Here is a 19,609-nt window from a genome sequence, read left to right on the forward strand (position 1 = left end):
AATGAACTTGTGACCTAGGAGAGAATTTTATCCTGTTAAATTACGTATCCGTTGGATTTAATAAAAATGAATGAATATTCTTAATGTGAGACTTTATTAAGTCTCAAAGCAATTCATACAACATATCTATTCTCTCAATCATCTCCATTACTATAAATTTTAATCAGATTTCAAGTTTGAGACATGCAGTCTGATCTACACTAGAAAAGGCAAACAGAAAGCACCCCACAATTTAGAGTAAGTTTAATAAAAAGAAAATTGGATCTGGCTATACCTACACATCTGTCAATCTGAGTTCAGAATTCTCTGAATATGTGCACAATGAGGTGGGCCCACGATCTGACAGGATGTACCCCTTCTTTCTTGCCTGTGCCATCCACCCTCCAACCACAGGCAGCACGAAGAGTCAGCACTGCAGACATGCGTGCCCTGCAGACCTGCTCACCAGGACAAAGCATCACAACCTGATCTGGGCTCGGGAGGCAGCAGCAGGCTCTGGTTTGAGCATATGGAGGGAACAGTCCATAATCACGTGTTTACCTTTTCCTTCCCCCACTAGGTGCAGAGATATGAGGAACTAGCTAAAGAATATTTACTGTATTTATTCATGGTGATCTCTGCATAACAATTCTTCATTTTTCTAAGCTAACTGTTACTTAGTGAAATTCAAAACACTAAGTCAAAGTTCTTCCCTCATATCCATTCTTAGATCACAAGACCCACACTCTCCTACACTCCCAAGTTGATTATTTTTGTCTGTGACTCTGACAGAACCTTGAAAAGATGGCTGAAACTCCCAGAAGGACAATACAATTCTGTGAAATGGACCATCCTGAGAAGTTCTCTACTTAATGCCCACCACTGACACCTTCTGAGTTCACCCTTCTAAATTCTGCTATTGAAACTGTCCCATTTAAGTGCCCAGTCAAGTTATATGCTGATTTATTTTTTAATTTAAAATACACTTCACATTGTTCCTGATGGCAAAGCACCCAGAGCACCGGTAACTGCAGGCCTGGGTCCACCTCAGGGCTCCTAGAGGCCCAGGGGTGATGGTGGCTTGTGGGTCGTGATTACCTCTGGTGATGGTGACCGAAGAAGCGGACATCAACCTGATTGTCCTCTTTCTGCATGACTTTGGCCGGCCAGAATCCAAAACCTTTCATTTTAGCCCAAACCAGCTCATGATTAGGTATCTGGAAATAAAATGTTTTATCTTGTCATATTACTTGTAAAGTATTAAATACAAGTATATCATTAATACTGACCTACTTAGGTATAATATTTGCAATACTTCTTTTCTAAATCCTTAACACACAGAATGTACCCCACCCCAGGATTGATTGATTTTTACCTCCAAGAAAAACACCAAAAAATTAAAATTTCCATAAGTAATGTGGAAGTAAAAAGAATCTCCTGACAGCCCATGGAACTCTGGAAGGAAACCAAACCCCACGTGAGTAACAAAGGCAAACTGAACACCCTAACTTTGCTTCATGAAATATAGTCCAACCCTGGAAGCTTGTAAGAAATGGGAGATTTTCAGGTCCTCCTCCCAACCTACTAAGTCAGAGATGCAAATTTTAATGAGACCGTCAAGTGACTGAAGAGCACAATAATGTCTCAGAAGTGGGAGCTTTCAGGCAGGCTCTTATGTCCTTGTGGAGGGGGAGAGGAGATACCTTTGGCACTAACATGCCATTCTAGGGGAAATCACACAGCTATATATAAAAACTTAGATTTCTTGTAAGAGAATGAAAAATTTTTATTTATTAAGGGATTCAATGTTTATTCCTGTTCTTAAAGTTCTCATTTTAAAGTCAGAAATGGATACTGATCCCAAGTTGTTTTTTCCTATATTTCAGTTTTTTATACTCATTAAAACCATAAAGAGCATGATATGAAAAGAAATATTTAGAAGGATTATAATCCTCAAGCAAATTGGAAATAAACTTCCTTAGAGCAGTACATCAGAGACACTGAAGAGGTTAAAAAAAAAAAAGAAAATTTCAAAATTTCACATACACAAGGATAGCAGAACCAATTGTCAGGACGAGCATTTGATAAATAGAAGCAATTCTTACAAAGCTGTAGTTCATCCAACTGAAAAAGAAAAGTAACTATTTAGCTTACATAAAATATATGCATGCACAAAACTATAGATAGATGCATGTAAATCAGCATTCTCTTTCATGTTGATAGCCTTCAATTTTGTTCTTTAAGCTTCAAATTTGAATTCTCCAATGCCACTTTCTTGCCTGAACCTCCCAAGAGGGCCCAGAGTACACTCGGAATAGAAGACAGATTCCTCAGGGCGCACTGCATCTGCCCTTGGCTCCCCAGCCTCACCGATACCTTCTAGTTCAACACACAGATGAAAGGCTATTTCCCCAGAAATGTCTTCTTGATATGCCCACAGAAAATACCCACTACCAATAAAAGCAGCCCTTACTCTGCCTCATTCTCCATTTCAGTCCTGTTTTCTTTCACAACATTTTTTGTAACTTCTGTAAAGAAACTGATTTGTCTCTCCTTTTCCTCAGTCTCCTTCCTCAGAACACAGCTGTATGAGCAGGAAGCCAGCATCCTGACGCCCACTTTATTCCTAACACAGCACACAGCACACACTCAATAAACATGTTTAATGAATGGAAGTCATATCAGAAATGGAATAAAGAAACAAAACTTTTTAAATTGAGACACTTTTGCAAAGATAATATGGTTATAGATGAATGTTTCAAATAAGAAAAGCCACCCAAAAAAATCTTTCCTAAATATATATTTCATATATTGTTAATTATGAATGCTGATGTTTGGTTGCTTTTTTGCCTGTGTAGTGTAGTAAGAACTCAAATTTGTATCTTTCATTCAAAGAGGGTAACACTTATTGAGTGCCTGCCCAGTGCAACACACTTACATGCAGTCATATTAACTAATTCACTTTAGGGTAGTTAAGGAAAACAATTTCCTTTTGTTCTAACTAGAAGTTACTTAGTAACTAAGTCTAATTCCCAGAATTAGAGTCTCTGAGAACAGTTATGCCAGAATTCTAGCCTCCCCCGCCCCCCGTCTCTCTGTTTGCATTGTATACCATGTATGTCAAACATGGAAATACGATCATATTTAAAGAAATGGCAAAGTTAAAATGTACATATCAGAATGGAATTCTAAAATAGGTTAATGTAGAAAACAGCAAGCATTCAGGTATTAGGTGTGGACAGTACCTCATGACAGGTGTCTTTATAGAGCATCCGTGCTATGTCAGCTTGCTCACTGTCTGCTGTAATTATAAAGACAGATATCTATTACCAGTAATCACAGGACTACCAAGAAACACAAGACTACCAAAATTAATATAACCATTTAAATTTTCTTTCAGTTTAACAAAAGTGGACAGATACCACGGAAAATAAAAACATGTATTTAAAATAAAATTCAGGCAGTAAATGAAAAGTAAATAGGTGGCTTTAATTTTATATTCAACACAACTTAATACTCTCCGTATAGATTGGCCTCTTTCACTACTTTTGAATGAGGGGATATTGACGGGAAAAAACAAATACTAGAGTTCTGCTTTTGGCCTGTCAATTCTATAAGCTATATGTAGTTATCTATATTACTAAATATTTTTAAGTTTAAACCCTAACATTACTTACTTATAGATCGTTCAGGTATTGTTTTAGTGTAATGTTTTATAAAAGATATTTCTCAACATGCAATGTAAACATATGACTAAAAAAAACTACACAAAAAAGAATATTGAACCTCCATAGAAAATGACTGTGTTGTGGAGAAGCAACTGAGCGTCAGCTTTGAATTCTTCGTAACTTCGGTATTTCCCTTCGTTCACTTTCTGCAGAGGGAAAAAAAACAAAATGGCCAACAGTTAATAGTGAAAACACTTGCCATCAATTTAACAGTGTTAGAGTGTGGGAAACAGCAAGATTTTCCAGAATGGCATTACGACTGCTCCTGTGTCCATACTGACAGAATGTTCATAAAAGAAACCCACAACTCCATCTACAGTCAGGGTATTCCAGGACAGTGAAGTGCAGAAGGTCCCACATTCTCAGCCACGTTACTGCAGTGTGAACATCTCATCTGTAATAATGATAAAAGCTGTGGCTAAGGGCTATACATAATGAAAGCTTTGGTAGTGGGGTTCATGAGACCTAACTACACACCTACCATATAGGGAATATGCTATGCACAGGCCTGTACTAGAATTAACAGGGCTTCTTTGAAAAATAAGAATGACTTTCTCAGCAACTCTCTCGGGGCTCTGGTTTCGAGAACAGGCACTAATATGAAAAGTGAAAGTGAAAGTCATTCAGTTGTGTCTGACTCTTTGTGACCCCGTAGACTACACAGCCCATGGAATTCTCCAGGCCAGAAAACTGGAGTGGGTAGCCGTTCCCTTCGCCAGGGGATCTTCCCAACCCAGGGATCGAACCCAGGTCTCCTGCATTGCAGGCAGATTCTTTACCATCTGAGCCACCAGAGAAGCCCAAACCATTTCTATAAGTCAGGAAAATAAAACTGAAAGAAGAAAGAGCTGTTAGTCTCTGTGACAGATTACCACAAAGAAGACAAGGCAATTCTGAATTAGAGCTAGGTGGCTGACATAGTTTTAAAATAAAGTCTGTGGTGGTCCTCTGCGCATCAAGACAGTTGATGGCTTCTGTCTGGCATCAAGGGTCACAGGGCTCTTCCAAACTCCACCCTGAGCGCCTCACGGTCTTTGGCTCAGGGGTGCAAGGTACCACCAGGCTGCCTGCCTGCACCCAGGTGGGGACACCCACACCCAGAAGTCCCCATGCATCATCACAGCTAGCATTTTGGTCTCTACCATAAATCTTTGGAAGCATAAAAACCAGGTCTTCCTCCTGTTCATTTCCTTCAGGGTGCTTCTGCTCATGGTCAGCACATGCTAATAAGACACCATCAGCCCAGCTCCTGAGCCCCCTGGACTGAGGGGGGTCAGACTGCAGAATGTGGGGGTGCCATAGGGGCAGTGCAGGAGGGACGGCCGGGCTCTTCACTGTTGTCAAGATGTTAGGCAACATAGGGGTAAGAGGTAAAATTAAAATTGCTCATTTTTATGAACAACCTTCATTTGCCCCTTTCTTCCACTGAAATACTACATCTTCAGTTTTTCCAGCTATTAAGCAGATTAAGGAAAGAGCAGATGATTTAAAATTACTCCTATTATGGCCAACCATAAGATTTTAACACTTCGAAATGACACATAGGTTCAGAATTGGTGTATCTGCAAATCTAACTGGAAACATGTCAAAATGTTCATTGCATTTGTAATTAAATATTAACAACCCATTAATAGCCCTCAGCTAAGTAGGTAAAATTACAGGAACTTCACTAGAGAGATTAAGTTTTCTAGTTAAAATCTGCTTTGTTCAAGTGCATGTCATTGTTCCCCAAGACCTGAGGTCTGCGCTCTCATCTTCCCTGGGGAGAAACTCCCAAGTGCTGCTGCCAAGCCCAGGAAGACACAGCTGCATGGTGATTGCATCTGGAAGGTTACACTGATCAGGCTGTAATACATTTTCTTTAATCAACAAGTGTCAAGAATCTACAGGTTGCTTAAAACAAAGACTCTTAAGAGATGACCCCTGCTGAGCGCCAGCGGGTGCACACGCCCCTCGCAAGGACAGCTGCTGAGGCAGGAGGTGGGCAGGTGCACAGCCAGGGCTGCGCGTGGCAAGCTTTACCTCCTGTATGGCAGGGACATCCACCGCCGAGTGCACCAGTCGCCGGTACATGGGGTGTTTGTTGTCCTTCCCCTTTTTATTAAGGTCAATAGCCTGAAAGGTCATGAAACACATCAGTTTAAATGTGGCTACAGAGAGGGGTAAAACATCAATTTCTAAACAACAAGTACTTGAGAACTTAATGAAAGATGTATATGTACTATAGTTTAATGTGGCATTCCTTAAGGTTTGAGTAGAAAGAACAGTTATTTTGGAAAATTCAGTTTCATTTTAAAGACTTAAGTATCAATAAAAATGTTCTTTCTGATAAATGGAAGTTTAAAATGTAAATGTTTCTAACCTAATGCAGCTAAAGAAATTCCTGTGTTGAAAACAAAGGCAAAACAAATCTAAGGGCATTTTATGGAACTATTCAGAGCACAAAAACACAAGACAGCAATGGTTTCCACCCTTCATACTGCACTACATGTATTTGCTACTTGTCAGTCAGGAACTGTGAAAGAATACACATGCTTTAGGCGATTCTAAGAGCCCTCGGGACTCACCCTCTCCTTCATGCGGGAGACGATGAACCTGAGGTACGTGCTCATCTCCTGCTTGTTGGTGTTTTTCTTCTTGATGCTCTGTTGGAAACAGAGAAGGCCAAGATAAAAATCTGATCATTTGTAAGTCTATATTCTTGCTAAAGATTGCTCTCTCTATATAAAAGATTATAGTATGCAAATATACTTTCTTAAACAATGTAGTATTTCCAACACATCTTCAAAATTTGCATACCAAAAGTAGCATTTAATGTAACAATGTAAGAATCAGAAAATATACTATCCTTGACATAATACCTCAGAGAATTATTCATTTTTCTCTTCTTGATGTTTTAAAATTTCAGTTTTCAGATGACAAAAAATAATGACAATAACAGTAAAATAACAATAATGATGATGTAATGTAGAATCACTTATTTTATTAAAAAAAAATCAATGGCTGAAATCCTTTAAGGGATATTTTAAAATAACAATGTTGAACAGTGAATTTCAATTATTAACGTTATTCTCTATTTAAAAGGTTATTAAAAGTCTGTCACTTAGGAATTACGTACACTGCAGCACACACATCTACATATCTACTTTGAAATGTTCTGGGTCTTTTCAGTAATAACTTCAATTTCCATTAGTCTTGCCTAAAAGCTAATTAGGTTTCTTAATTTCTCTCAGAAAACTTAATTTCACACGAATTAAAGAAGGAGTTTACCTTCAATGTCACTTCTAGACAGCTAGGAAACAAGGACCAATGTTCTCAACTTCTTAGCTGAGGCTAAGACAACCACGAGAGACACTGGACCATAAGCAGACTGCCCTGCAGAGGACAGAGCAGCCTGGCCCACTACTGAATAAACACTGTAACTTTTCAGGCTGCTGTATTATCAGTCTCTACCCAGTGACATCATTACTTACTCCCCTAAGAACTTTACACACAGGAAGTCATCTCAATAATGCTAAATACATTGGAAGGAGCAAAGTTTTCTCGTGTAAATGACAAACCTTTGCTATGGCTTAACCAAGTGCTTATACATTCACAGCACGAAAGCATCTGAGTCAAAAGTGGAAACAGTCCCCTGAGTTGAGATGCAGTTTCGCACACTCCGTGTCTGGCGCCATCGCCGCCCCCTCCCCAGATGCTCTGGGGCGTGGCTGGTGCTCTCTCTGCTCAGCTTTACTCCAAGGCCGTCTGAGTAAACAGCCGTACTCTTTACCGTCTACAGACTGCAGAACGCATTTCTCACCCTGGCCACACTCCAGATACACTGGTGGGCTCCCACCCTGAGCATCTGAACTGGAATTTCCAGGCAAAGGTCTCCACCATTTGTTCATTCATTTACTGTTAACTCCTCAGGTGGTTGTGACATCAAAGTGAAAGTCGCTCAGTCATGTCCGACTCTTTGTGACCCCACGGACTACACAGTCCATGGAATTCTCCAGGCCAGAATACTGGAGTGGGTAGCCCTCCCTTCTCCAGGGGATCTTCCCAACCCAGGGTTCAAATCCAGGTCTCCCGTGTTGCAGGAGGATTCTTTACCAGCTAAGCCACCAGGGAAGCCGGGTTGTGACATGAGGCCAAGACCATGTGCCAATGGTGTACATGTGGAGTTTAAAATGCAATGATATTTCCTGAACCCCAGGTTGTATAATCTTTGGGAAAAGGGACTTTGATGTAGCTTGTAAATTCACACTTTTAAACAAAATTCCCACATGGGGAGAGGGGAGGAGAGGGTGAGATGTACGGAGATAGTAACACAGAAACTTACATTACCATATGTAAAATAGATAGCCAATGGGAATTTGCTGTATGTTTCAGGAAACCCAAAAACAGGGGCTTTGTATCAACCTGGAGGGGTGGGATGGGGCGGGAGATGGGAGGGGGGCTCAGGAGGGAGGGGACATATGTATACCTATGGCTGATTCATGTTGAGGTTTGACAGAAAACAACAAAATTCTGTAAAGCAATTATCCTTCAATTAAAAAATAAATAGATAAATAAATAAATCCCCTGTAATCTCCAGGCACACAAACACATGAGAACTATTAGTTGCTCCCTCCGGTAAGCGAGAGCAAAACAACAGATCTGAACCCGTCAGCTGTTAACACTGCTGTGGAAACACTCTTGCTGACATGGCCATCCCTCCATGCACTGCTTTCTCTATTAAACAACTCTCTGGTCTGTTGGATACAGGGAAGAAATGTTAAGAAGACCAAGAAGCCTTTTTCCTTACCTCTTGGGAAACCTATATTCCCTTAGAAAAAGAGGAGAATAAGAACAAATGCTTCCAGGGAGTTCCCTAGTAGCCTCATGGTTAGGACTCCAGGCTTTCACTGCCATGGCCAGGGTTCCATCCCTGGCTGGGGAACAGATCTTGCAAGCCAGACAAACCCAGTGCTTCCAACTACATGCTCTGTCCTGCCCACTCTGAAGTATTTCAGGAGCACTAACACGGCTGATCCCAAACATCACCATGATCATTAAATCACACATCTGTGTGAGTTCATGTGTGACAGCAATCTACATCAGATTAGAAGTCCTGTCATACTCATACTACTAGTGGGGTCAGTGTTCTTTTAATAGGTAACACAATATTCATGGGAAACACCGAACCAGCATTGTATGCAGTGCTGAAATACTACTAAATGCTCACTAACATGTGCCAGACCGAGCAGGGTCAGAAGAGTCTCCACTCATGGTCTCCCATTGCATAGCTCCAGCTCAACCAGGCAAGGAGTGCCCCTGAGGCCAACGCCCACCAGTGCGGGCAGTCTGCATCACTGGAGAGACCGCCAGGGAAGGGGTGCTCACTGCAGCCCCCACAACCGGGCTGCTGGGTCTCCGGGGTGGCTGTGTGCTCTACACGTTCACAGGAATGCATTTCTCTCCTCTCTGCACTCTCAACATCAACCGATGAAGGCGTTCACTGTGAGTCAGAACCCAACCCCTTTTGATTTAGTGCCTCAGAAAATAAAGCAATTCAGTGTTTCTCTATGGGTGAGATTTACACAGTGCTAGAACCAGAGTGCCTCTACAGGCATACCTCGCTATATTGCACTTTGCAGATACTGTGCATTTTAAAAACTGAAGGTTGTGGCAACCTCGTGTTGAGCAAGTCTGTGAGGGCCCTTTTTCCAACAGTATTTGCTCACTTTGTCACTGAAGGCTTAGATGATGGTTAGCAGTTTTTTGCAATAAAGTACTTTTTAATTAAGGTAGTTACCTCTTCTGACATAATGCTACTGCATATTAACAGACTACAGTGCAATGTAAACACAGCTTTTATATCCATTGGGAAACCAACAAATGTGTGCAGCTCACTTGATTGTGATATTCGCTCCACTGTTGTGGTCTGGAACCAAACCTGCAGTATCTCCGAGGTATGCCTGTATAAGGGCTTCCCCGTAAAGAACCCACCTGCCAATGCAGGAGATGTGGGTTCAATCCCTGGGTCGGAAAGATCCCCTGGAGGAGGAAATGGCAACCCAATCCACTATTCTTGCCTGGAGAATCTCACGGACAGAGGCGCATTGGTGGGGGGCGGGGGCGGCTATAGTCTGGGGGTCGCAAGAGTCAGATACGACCTAGCAACTAAACCACAACCACATGCCTGTACATCCTTACCAGTTTGCTCTTCCTCTGAAACACAATTCTGAAAGTTTTCAAACAGTAGGGAAAACCCTATTTCACTTGGCTTAAGTTTAGGTAACTGTGCATTATATTGTTCGTGTAATTCCCTTGCTTAAATAAAAGTCTATTTTCAGTTACCATTTCCTTTCCATAGAGAATCTACAAAATTGATGGATATTACATGCTCTCAGAATGCTTTTACTTTGGTTTCACCTCTTTAAACATTTTCAGATTAACTGCTAATTAGGATAACCAAGTGCAGCAACATTTTTTTTAGGGAAGACTCCAAATGTACAGAATTCAGGTCGAGGGCCTTAATTTTACAAAACTAAATGATAATTTAGAGGACAAAAATCTAATTTTTGTATCATGCTTAAATTTGCTTAGGGTAAGGTGCTAGAGTGTCTCTCCTCTCCAGTGTGCAATCAAAGTGGTGGCACACACTTGCAAAAGTGACTATTCCAGCAAAAAAAATGAAACATGACCCATGCCCACCCTTCACAGCTCCAAATCTGGCAAAATATTACTACCTCAGAAAGTCTGTTCCTGTTTTATAAAGTGCCGCCTAGATTCAGGCATCCCACTTGAGTGCTCATCACCTCTGGCTGTGCATTAGAACTGTCTGGGAAAGCCTTGAAAAATGGCCTGCATCCATTTATACAAAGTTCTGGGACAAGCTTGACTTAGATCTGATGGAAACTAATGAGAGTGATGTCCGTCTGGTCTGGGTGGCACTCAGTGGTAAGTCAGTGGGACTTGGGTCCAGAGCTATGTGTTTGTCTATTTCTCAAGTGACACATGCAAGACTTGTGCAAATCACTGTGCTGTAAATTTTACCCCCAAGGGAAAAAGCGCTACCCAGAGCTGTTGTAACTGGTTTACAGGGAGCCTGGGCACGGGCAGTCCCCACACCACAGGTGCTTCTCACAGGCGGTCCTGACTGAGCGCCACTGCGAGCACCAAGTGAGAGGCCACTCCGTGCACAAGCACGGGCAGCGGCCCGCCCAACCTCTGCCACTACATCGCGCAGAGTCAAGAGGCAGGGCCGCCAAGCTGGCTTCTCGAGTGACACCGGATCTAGTCTCTCTGTCTACTTGCTCACAACAACAGAAAGGCATCTTTCTGACATTTTAACTATTTCTTGGTTCTTCTCACTTTACATATTGGAAACTTCACTGACTCTTGCTGTATAGGAGTCAACAAAAGAAGTTTCATATCAAAGGAGGATCATTTTGCCGAAAGTCTTTATGTTAACTTATTTAATGTTTTAATTGCTGCCCAATACATCTTTTCTGGTGACAAATACGGGATTCCACTGAAGATGCAGGGCAAGAACTCAAAACGCATGTGAACACTCTGATTGACTGGTTGGTAGGTGAAGAGCTGCCAGGACCTCATGCTGCTCCTGGTGTATTCAGGAGCTGGGGGCCCACTTCCCACACATGTCGTTGAGGAGCTTACTCCAAGAAGGCAGGCAAATAAAAGAGAAGACCAGAATATGTGCACAGCCTCTTACAACAATCTGTAGGGACAGAACATTTCTCATGTTTTCACATTTGCTAAATTCTTTGGCTTGCTTTGTAACACTTTCTGGTTATAATTTAAAGATTTGGTATTTCACCAAAGACATCAACAGTGCACACAGTTCTGTCCAGGGCTGTACCCTAAGACTTCTGAGGAATTCTTAGGTAACGTGTTGTGAGCCGCCTTCCATGACATTCACAGCAGAGTCAGTGCCTGTTGGCCAAACCAGAACATGGATATGCCTTGAGAAAAAGCCACTATAATGGAAATTAAAGGAGTAGCTTCTAGGGTAAACACAGTCCTGTCTGTAACACAACTAAGCAGACAGCTCTTGACAAAAGGGGAGAAAAACAAAAAATAATGCTGCATGAAACCTGCAGATTATCTCAGATCCGATTTTTTTCTGAGGTTTTGAAGAACCACACCTATCCTCCACCAGCAGACCTCAGGACTCTTCATAAAGGGGCAGCTCAGGATCCATCAGCGTGAAGTCCAGGAAGTTTTGATAACTGCTCTTACCACCCGACTTTGGTCAATATCTACAGATAATAAAGAGTGGAACTTTTTATTACGTGCCCAAAGCTGCTGCAGCCATCATGAGACGACAGCAACCTATGGCTGAAGCTGTCACAAAGAGGACAACACACCCACTAACCTAAGATGGGCATAGGTGCATACCATTTCCCTGAGTGGCTGCTTCCCTAAAAGTGAAAAATAACAGAAAATCTTGAGTATCTTCTTGACTTAAGAATTCTTAAGCCAGTTACAATAACTGCTGGATTATAGCAAATCAGATGTGTCAGGTATATATCACAGACAAAAACACAAGTGGAATAATTCAGCCAAACTCAGTGACTTACAGTGTTTTTGGCTGGAAGAAGGCAGGAACAAGTTTTGGTCCTATCAAGGTTCATCCACAGCTGATTATTGATAACAATGCCCAAGCACCATTATTTGAAGGAACATTTAGGACTGAATTTGGGTCTGGAGTTTTCAGTGTGCCCTAGAAATACAATACTTCAGGAGCAGAAACCTACTTTAGCAGAGAATTAACTCCTGTGAATACCACTTCTGCATACCAAGTATCCAAGAGAGAGAGAGAGAGAGAAGTGTAAAATCAGAAATCCACGCATCTTCTTCTTAGAGACACATTGGTGCTGTGCACCTCACCAAACCCAAGCTTCCAAGTCTGTTACTAACAAGGGCTTCCCAAGACCCAAAATGTTCTTCCCATAGCAGGCTGGACCAGAGGCAGAAAAATTTCTGTCAGGGCCTCACAGTGACTATTTTAGGCTTTGCGGACATTCAGTTGGTGGCTGTCTTGACCACTCAGCCCTGTCACTGTGGTGAGAAAACAGCTACAAATAATGTATGCCTTCCATGAGCAGGACTGTGTTCCAATAAAGCATGTGGATACTGAAATTTTCATTTCTTATAATTTTTATAAGTCACAAAATGTTATTTCTCTTTGAATTTTTTCCCCCACCATTTAAAAGTATAAAACCCACTGGTATGAGCAGTACAAAACAGATAGTGGGCTTGATGTGCCCGTGGATCATGGTCTGCCAACCTCTTGTAAGCTTTGTGACAGCAGGCCCATGATGGTCTAGTTCAGCATTCTTTTGCTCATTCAGGGTCTTGTACAGTACCCATCACATAGTAAATATTCAAAATAAATACTAGCTGAAATGAACTAACGGCCATGATTACTGACCAACCTCACTGCCTACGAGAGAAACATTTCACGTAATTGAATTCAACAATACAAGATATCCTTCCAAAACGTGAAATTCTTACTAACACACAAGCAGTATTAGCACATCCTGACCACTATAAACCACGGTGTTAACTTGTGCTGTGCTCACCGTTTCACTGTCACCTGAATACAGCTGAGGGCCCCTAACAACCAGAGGCTCACCTGACGTGAGGTACCTGTGGGCAGGCTGACTCCTGTGCCTCCATTCAGGACATGTCCTAACAAGCGTGTCCAGGGACTCTGCTACCACAGTCTCTGGAGCTCACTGGAGAAACACTACTCTGCATGTAAATTACCTCCAGTGTTTGAGGAATTAAGATGTTCCAAGTTCTCCTCTATAACCATCCGTAATAAATGAATCACAATGGCTTTTAACCGCACATAAATTGCCTCTACAGTATTCTCTGTAACCACCTGTAATGCTGGAACATAAAAGAATCAAAGAACTTATAAGAAATCCACTATTTAAGACTAACAGTAGAGCTGGTCTGGTGGGAGTGGCCCCAAGCCCTGCCATTTCTTCTCTGTACCACTGTGCCCAGCAGCCCAGCAGACACAATCACTTTCTGGGACAGTTTTCTAAAAACACACCTATGTTCAGTTTTGTTCACCTCCAGCACCAACACACAGAAACTAACTCTCTACCATAAGGACAGAAGAGTGGAACCCACACCCACCACCGGCACCAGGACGAGAACCTGGCTAAGCACCTGCGCGTTCAGAGTGCATGATCCCCTACAGCTCCCTCCTACGTCTCCACGGCCAGGCCAGCAACAATCATTGCACTTGAGTTTCTGGCAATAGTTTTTTGTGTTTTTCTTTTTTAAACTTAAGTTAAAGGAACTTACATTAGGTTTAAAAACCTCCCCTCGGCTGTCACCAATCTGCCTTCTTGTTCACAGGTAAAAGCTGAATGTGGAGGATCATTTAAACCACAAAGACGGTCTTGAGGTGGATTCTTGGAGTGTGCCGGCAAACACGACTCTGCTCTCAGGTACTCTGCTTCATGAGAAGTTGTTCCTATAGAATCACTAGTGCACAGGTTTCCAGACTTGTTCGCAAAGATTTACAGAACAGCACTGAATGCTACTTCAGTTGTGTCTATATTTATTAATTTTTACAAAGTTGGCTCTTTGCTCTTTGAGGTTGGGAGGTTTTGGCTAGACTCACATGATATAATCAGCTTTGCATCACCCAGTTTAGGGTGATTTACCAGCTATTAAAGTACAGTCTCAAATTAATTCTACAAGCCATACAACTGACTGTACTGTGAACATGTGGTATTCCTATATACACTACATCCACACAAAAATTGCGAGAACACTAGATCTACGAGACAGCTGCTATGTTATTTCTACTGTGTCTGGAGTTTCATCGTTCAGGATTAAGTGTTCTTTTGAGGGTAACTTTCAGCTCTTCTGCACTACGTTATAGGGATTTAGGAAGACGAAAGGGACATTCAGGAAAAGTTTACAGAACACAGGCTGTGTCTACTTGTTCCTTCCCTCCTCTGTCAACACTGGTCTATAAAGAAAGAACAAGATTTAAAGGCACAGGGAGGATGGATTCCTCACTGTAGTAAGCCTCTCCTGCCTCTTCTGAGAACAACTCACACAACTTTGTTTCGGAATCACAGAATGCCTATCACACAGTCTCTGCTCAATGAAGCTGACAACCAGCCAACAATACTACTATCTGCCCACCCCTTACTCCTTCCCCTCCTGCTTCAACACCTGCAGAGACAATAAAAGGAAATTGTGTGCACTTTGTACATATTTTCAGTACATCAATGCTGCAAACACTAAACAAGCCTTCTATTTATCTAGATTAAGTTGTAACCATCTTGATGTAGGAACCAGCCCAAGCAATTACCTCTTTAGTCCCTTATAGCTAAAAATAAAAGATAAAATTCAACTAAGGTTCTAAAAAAGCCACTAAAATGATACATCACCAAGACAAAATGCACCCCAAACATTTCACACTCACATCCAACCCTTTCTGACCATGTAACTTGTTAATTTAGCGTGACAAGGCAATATGGGAAGTACATGGGTTTTTCCTTTCTTGCTTGGTCCAGGTAGTTTCATAAAGAGATTATACAACAATACATGAGGATTTTACAATTTTATATCCTAGATCCAATTTTTAAATTCCTTTACTTTTTCCTCTAGTAAGCCTAGACTGAATATCAAAACTGCCTTATAAAGTAATTGGTTCAGACACAGACTTTTTTAAAAATTAATTTTCTACTTTTGTGAGTATAGAAATACAATCCAATTGTCTTCAAAAAATGTAAAAAAAAAACTGATTAATGTTCATTTGTAACTTTCAATACTATGATAGTCTACAACATAGATTTTTAAAAAAAAAAAGTTTTTCCTATTTTATCTAAACATGAAATCTCCACTCCAGAATTGATAATATGTATCTTAAAGGTAAAGGTACTTACTTTCAGGGTGAAAATATTAATAAATTTCCCACATTAAGAAAGGAAGACTAATCAGAAAGCAAGAACAGTTAACAGTTTTGTAGTAGATACATAAAGCATATGTTTCAAAATATTTTCTTTTAGCATTCTGTCCTGTTTCATTTTGAATTCATTAAATGAGAATTCTCCTTAATTTTGAGATTTAAAAAACTATACTGCTTACATTCCCAAAAGAATGAAAAATTAACTCAGAAGTAAAGTTTCATCTCCAATTTCAAGAAACAGCTTTCATCATGAGTCTCAGTGCAAATGACTCAAATATAACTTACCCAGAGCTAAGTTAACATTGACCAGTCAGTATGTACCCATGGTGATGTCCTAACAGTGACTTACTCTTGGTTTAGTTTTAGTAAACCAGTTAAATTCCTTCATTTTCAGTAGCTGTCTAATGAGTATACTATACCTCATGTGAAAAAAATATACAGTACCTGGGGCTTAACATCAACTTTAAGTTAACTTTAAATGCTCTCTGTAGACTTCTTTCTGTATATCTATTAAGTTTCCTGTAAAACAGACATATTCTTTCTCAAATTTAAAGAGAAGCTGCAGCAGTAGGTAGACTGCAGGGATCATTTCTACTAGTCCCTCCCTCTTTGCATCTTCTTAGATGTGGAAGAGCCAGGGATCAGAAAACCAGGAGCTGCAAACCTGGGAGAGCTTCTCAGATTAGATGTAGATCCAAAGTATTCTTAAATAAGTAAAATTTTCCCATAGGCATTCATTTTCTTCTCTACATTTTCTAGTGTTTCTGTATTTTGTTAGCAGGCTAAGTTAATTCTCCATACTCTTTGTATATTAACACAAATCTTAAAATTTGTGACCTTAAACAGGGGAAAATACCATGTGAAACATTTGTAGGCAGATGAATATTTTATAAAAGTTTTTAAAGATATGCTGGAATAATATATCCCTTATCCAATTCCCTGAATGACGCTTTTTCTTTTGTGACTTAGGTTGATCTTTCCATAGACAGGTCACAATAAGTGTGTCATAAAAGGGATGAAAAGTGAACCAAAGATATTAAGGGTATAAACAGTAATACAATATTTTTATGCTATAATGAGACAATTAAAAAGGCCTAAGATATGGGTAAGGGATTAAGAGGTACAAACTATAATGCATAAAGTAAACAAGCTACAAGGGTATATAGTACAACACAGGAAATATAGCCAATGTTTATAATAACTAAATGAAATATAACCTCTAGAAATTATGCATCACTATGTTGCACACCTAAAATCGACAATACTGTCCATTGACTATACCTCAATAATAAAAGATATCCCAACTTAAAAAAAAAAAAAAAACTTTGGATGAATTTCACTGGAGCAGCATAGAGGACCAGACATGGAAAAGGAAGAGAGATGCTCACTGCAGCCCACCCCTCTAGTAGGGAGACGAGATGCTCACCATGGCCACCCTCTCTGGTGCTTCCCACGTGCTCACAGTTCAGAGCTCTACACTCTGCTCCCTAGTGACAGATTTTAGTCCAAACATAAATTTTCATTTATTTGAATTTGAAAGGAGCAGTAGCATGAATCTGCAACTCCCCAAAGTTATAAAGAAATTCATTTACATAAGGAACACTAACATATTAAAAGAGGATGTAGGAAACAGGGGCCTATCTTCAAAATACTATTGTATCAGGATCATTAACCTGGAAAGTGCCAACTATTTTGCTGTTCTTTTCCCCTGCATTTCGTATTCTGATTTTTAGGAACAACCAGCCTCAGAGCAAACAGCACTATCAACGATTACAGCCATCCGTCTGTGCGCTGCACACCACGGAACACACACTGTAACTCGCACAGCATGATGCGGGGCTTGCCCATGACCTGCTATGGAGCGGAGGGCAGCAAGGCAGAAGCTGCTCTACATCCTTCCTCTGGAACTCTTTCAAGGTGGAACTGCGTCATCACGGGGAGAACAAATGCCAGGCCACTCATGTCTCTCTTGCAGTAGTTACTACAGGCATTTAGATTTGCATTTATAACACTGCATTGCCTAGTACAGTAAGTAGCCATAAGTCACACTGCCAAACTGAAAACCAGTGCCTGGGTCTCCATACCACATTCAAGCACTCAATAGACATGTCAGTGGCTCCTACTGGACAGCACAGGGAGAACATTCCATGCCCACAGAAAGATCTACCAGTAACTATGATCTAAAAAGCTACATGGTGCCAATCTAGGAAGTGGTTTTAGGGTTTCCTGTAAGATGTCATCTCGCCATGTATTAAAAAACCCAAGCAGATATCATTCAAAAAGTACGATGTTTACTAGCAGGGCTGGACACCAGCAAGTGTGCAGTGCATGTGCACACACACAAAACATACGCATGTGTATACACGTGCACACACACAACTCAGACATTCACACACACAGGCACGTTCACCCGCAGACATGTACTGCATACATGTATGCTTACAGGCACACACACACAGGCCTGCCTTCTGCAGCTACAGCATCGAGGCGCAAATGGCTATAACTTTGAAGCTGTGCAAATGAGAATGAAGGGACATTAAAGTGAGATATCCCTCTGGAGCCTGTCAAATTGGTAGCAAAAAGCTGGAAAATATTTTCAGTGTTGGTATAAATGGGTTTGATCTTCCGACAAACAACTTGGTAATTTTTATCACAAAAAGAAATGCGCCTATCTTAAAAAATTCTGTTTCATTGAATTTAACTTGTAAAGGCAATCAAACAGACCTGCATAGACATGTATAACTTAATTCTTTTTTTAGAAAAGTAAAATTGACTACATTTTGTTTTAAAGATACAACCTTTAAGCAAATAAAATTTTTAAAATAATTTTCATTTAAAAGTTAATGATTTCTCTTTTTTCCTGAAAATAATAAAGTTCAATATTATTTAAAATTCAAATACATCTAACAAAATATAAACTTCACTTTCATACAGAAATAATGATGAGAAGAGTGCTCTTCCAGATGGAATGGGCCATGGCTTTGGAACGGAGGTGCTGGAGTCCCCACCATCCCTCTGCCCCAGACAGGTGAGTTTCAGTCAGTGTTGCTGGTCAGATAGCACACGAGACAGCGCGGCAGACAGCACATGGACACAACGTATGTGCATCAGTGGAAACCTTTCACATCACAGAAAAAAGGTGTCTGGGTCATTGCTGAGTAGAAGCAAGCCAGCTGCCATCAGCAGTGTACCTAGTCCATGGGGTCTACCCAGTTACACAGATGGAGTGTGCACTCACAGAGGTCTGTGAGCACATTCACAAAGATGGAGTGTGCACACACATGGGTCTGTGAGCACTTCCACACAGCTAAGAGTGTGCACACACATACAGGTATGCGAGCACTCACACAGATGGAGTGTGCACACACACAGATAGGTCTGTGAGCACTTTTACACAGATAGAGTGTGCATACATACACAGGTCTCTGAGCACACTCACCTGTGATGTGGTAGCATTGCTGTGATTGTTTTTCTTCTTTATCTTCCTATAACTTTGAATTTTTTAAAACTTTTTAGAAAGAAATTTAAAATTCTTTTTTCCAATTAATAGGAATTCTTGATATCAAGAGTGTGAAACTGGATATAACCTGAATTTTTTCAAAGCAAAATGCTAACCTGATATCCAAAGCTACATTACAGTAACAATCTATTGTATTTGTAAAGTAATAGTATAACTGTTGTTTAGAAAGGCAGATATTTCAAAGAAATATCCTCAGGGTTCTGAGATTCTTGAGATTATTATGAAATTGAAAAAACTATTTTAAACTGAGAAAAATACCCATCATTGCCTTCTTAAAATATTTTGGAATTTGTCAGACATATGAGATAAAGTTGTTAGCTGAATCTGCTAACACAGCTGACAGCTGGGTAAGAAATAACCTATTCAATGCTGTAAGTGTCAGAGGTTACATAAAACAAAAGTCTTCTGACCAGCATAAAGTATTAGAAATATTTTTATCTTCAA

General features: G+C 40.6%; 1 protein-coding gene across 13 annotated transcripts in view; it reads right to left on the reverse strand.

Annotated features, from left to right (window-relative positions):
• Positions 1-19,609, reverse strand: part of ZMYND11 (zinc finger MYND-type containing 11) — a 74,315-nt gene that overhangs the window by 7,422 nt on the left and 47,284 nt on the right. For 9 of the 13 annotated variants that reach the window (XM_043885138.1, XM_043885137.1, XM_043885147.1 and 6 more), the window contains 6 exons: positions 6,275-6,352; positions 5,730-5,822; positions 3,766-3,853; positions 3,225-3,280; positions 2,026-2,103; positions 1,078-1,196 (listed from right to left, as the gene is read on the reverse strand). In XM_043885138.1, the coding sequence (XP_043741073.1) occupies positions 1,078-1,196; positions 2,026-2,103; positions 3,225-3,280; positions 3,766-3,853; positions 5,730-5,822; positions 6,275-6,352 (512 nt within the window). The remainder of the gene's footprint in view (positions 1-1,077; positions 1,197-2,025; positions 2,104-3,224; positions 3,281-3,765; positions 3,854-5,729; positions 5,823-6,274; positions 6,353-19,609) is intronic. The other 4 variants (XM_043885145.1, XM_043885148.1, XM_043885143.1 and 1 more) reach the window with 1 other exon arrangement.

Source organism: Cervus elaphus, chromosome 23 (genome assembly GCF_910594005.1).
Source record: "Cervus elaphus chromosome 23, mCerEla1.1, whole genome shotgun sequence".
NCBI lineage: Eukaryota > Metazoa > Chordata > Mammalia > Artiodactyla > Cervidae > Cervus > Cervus elaphus.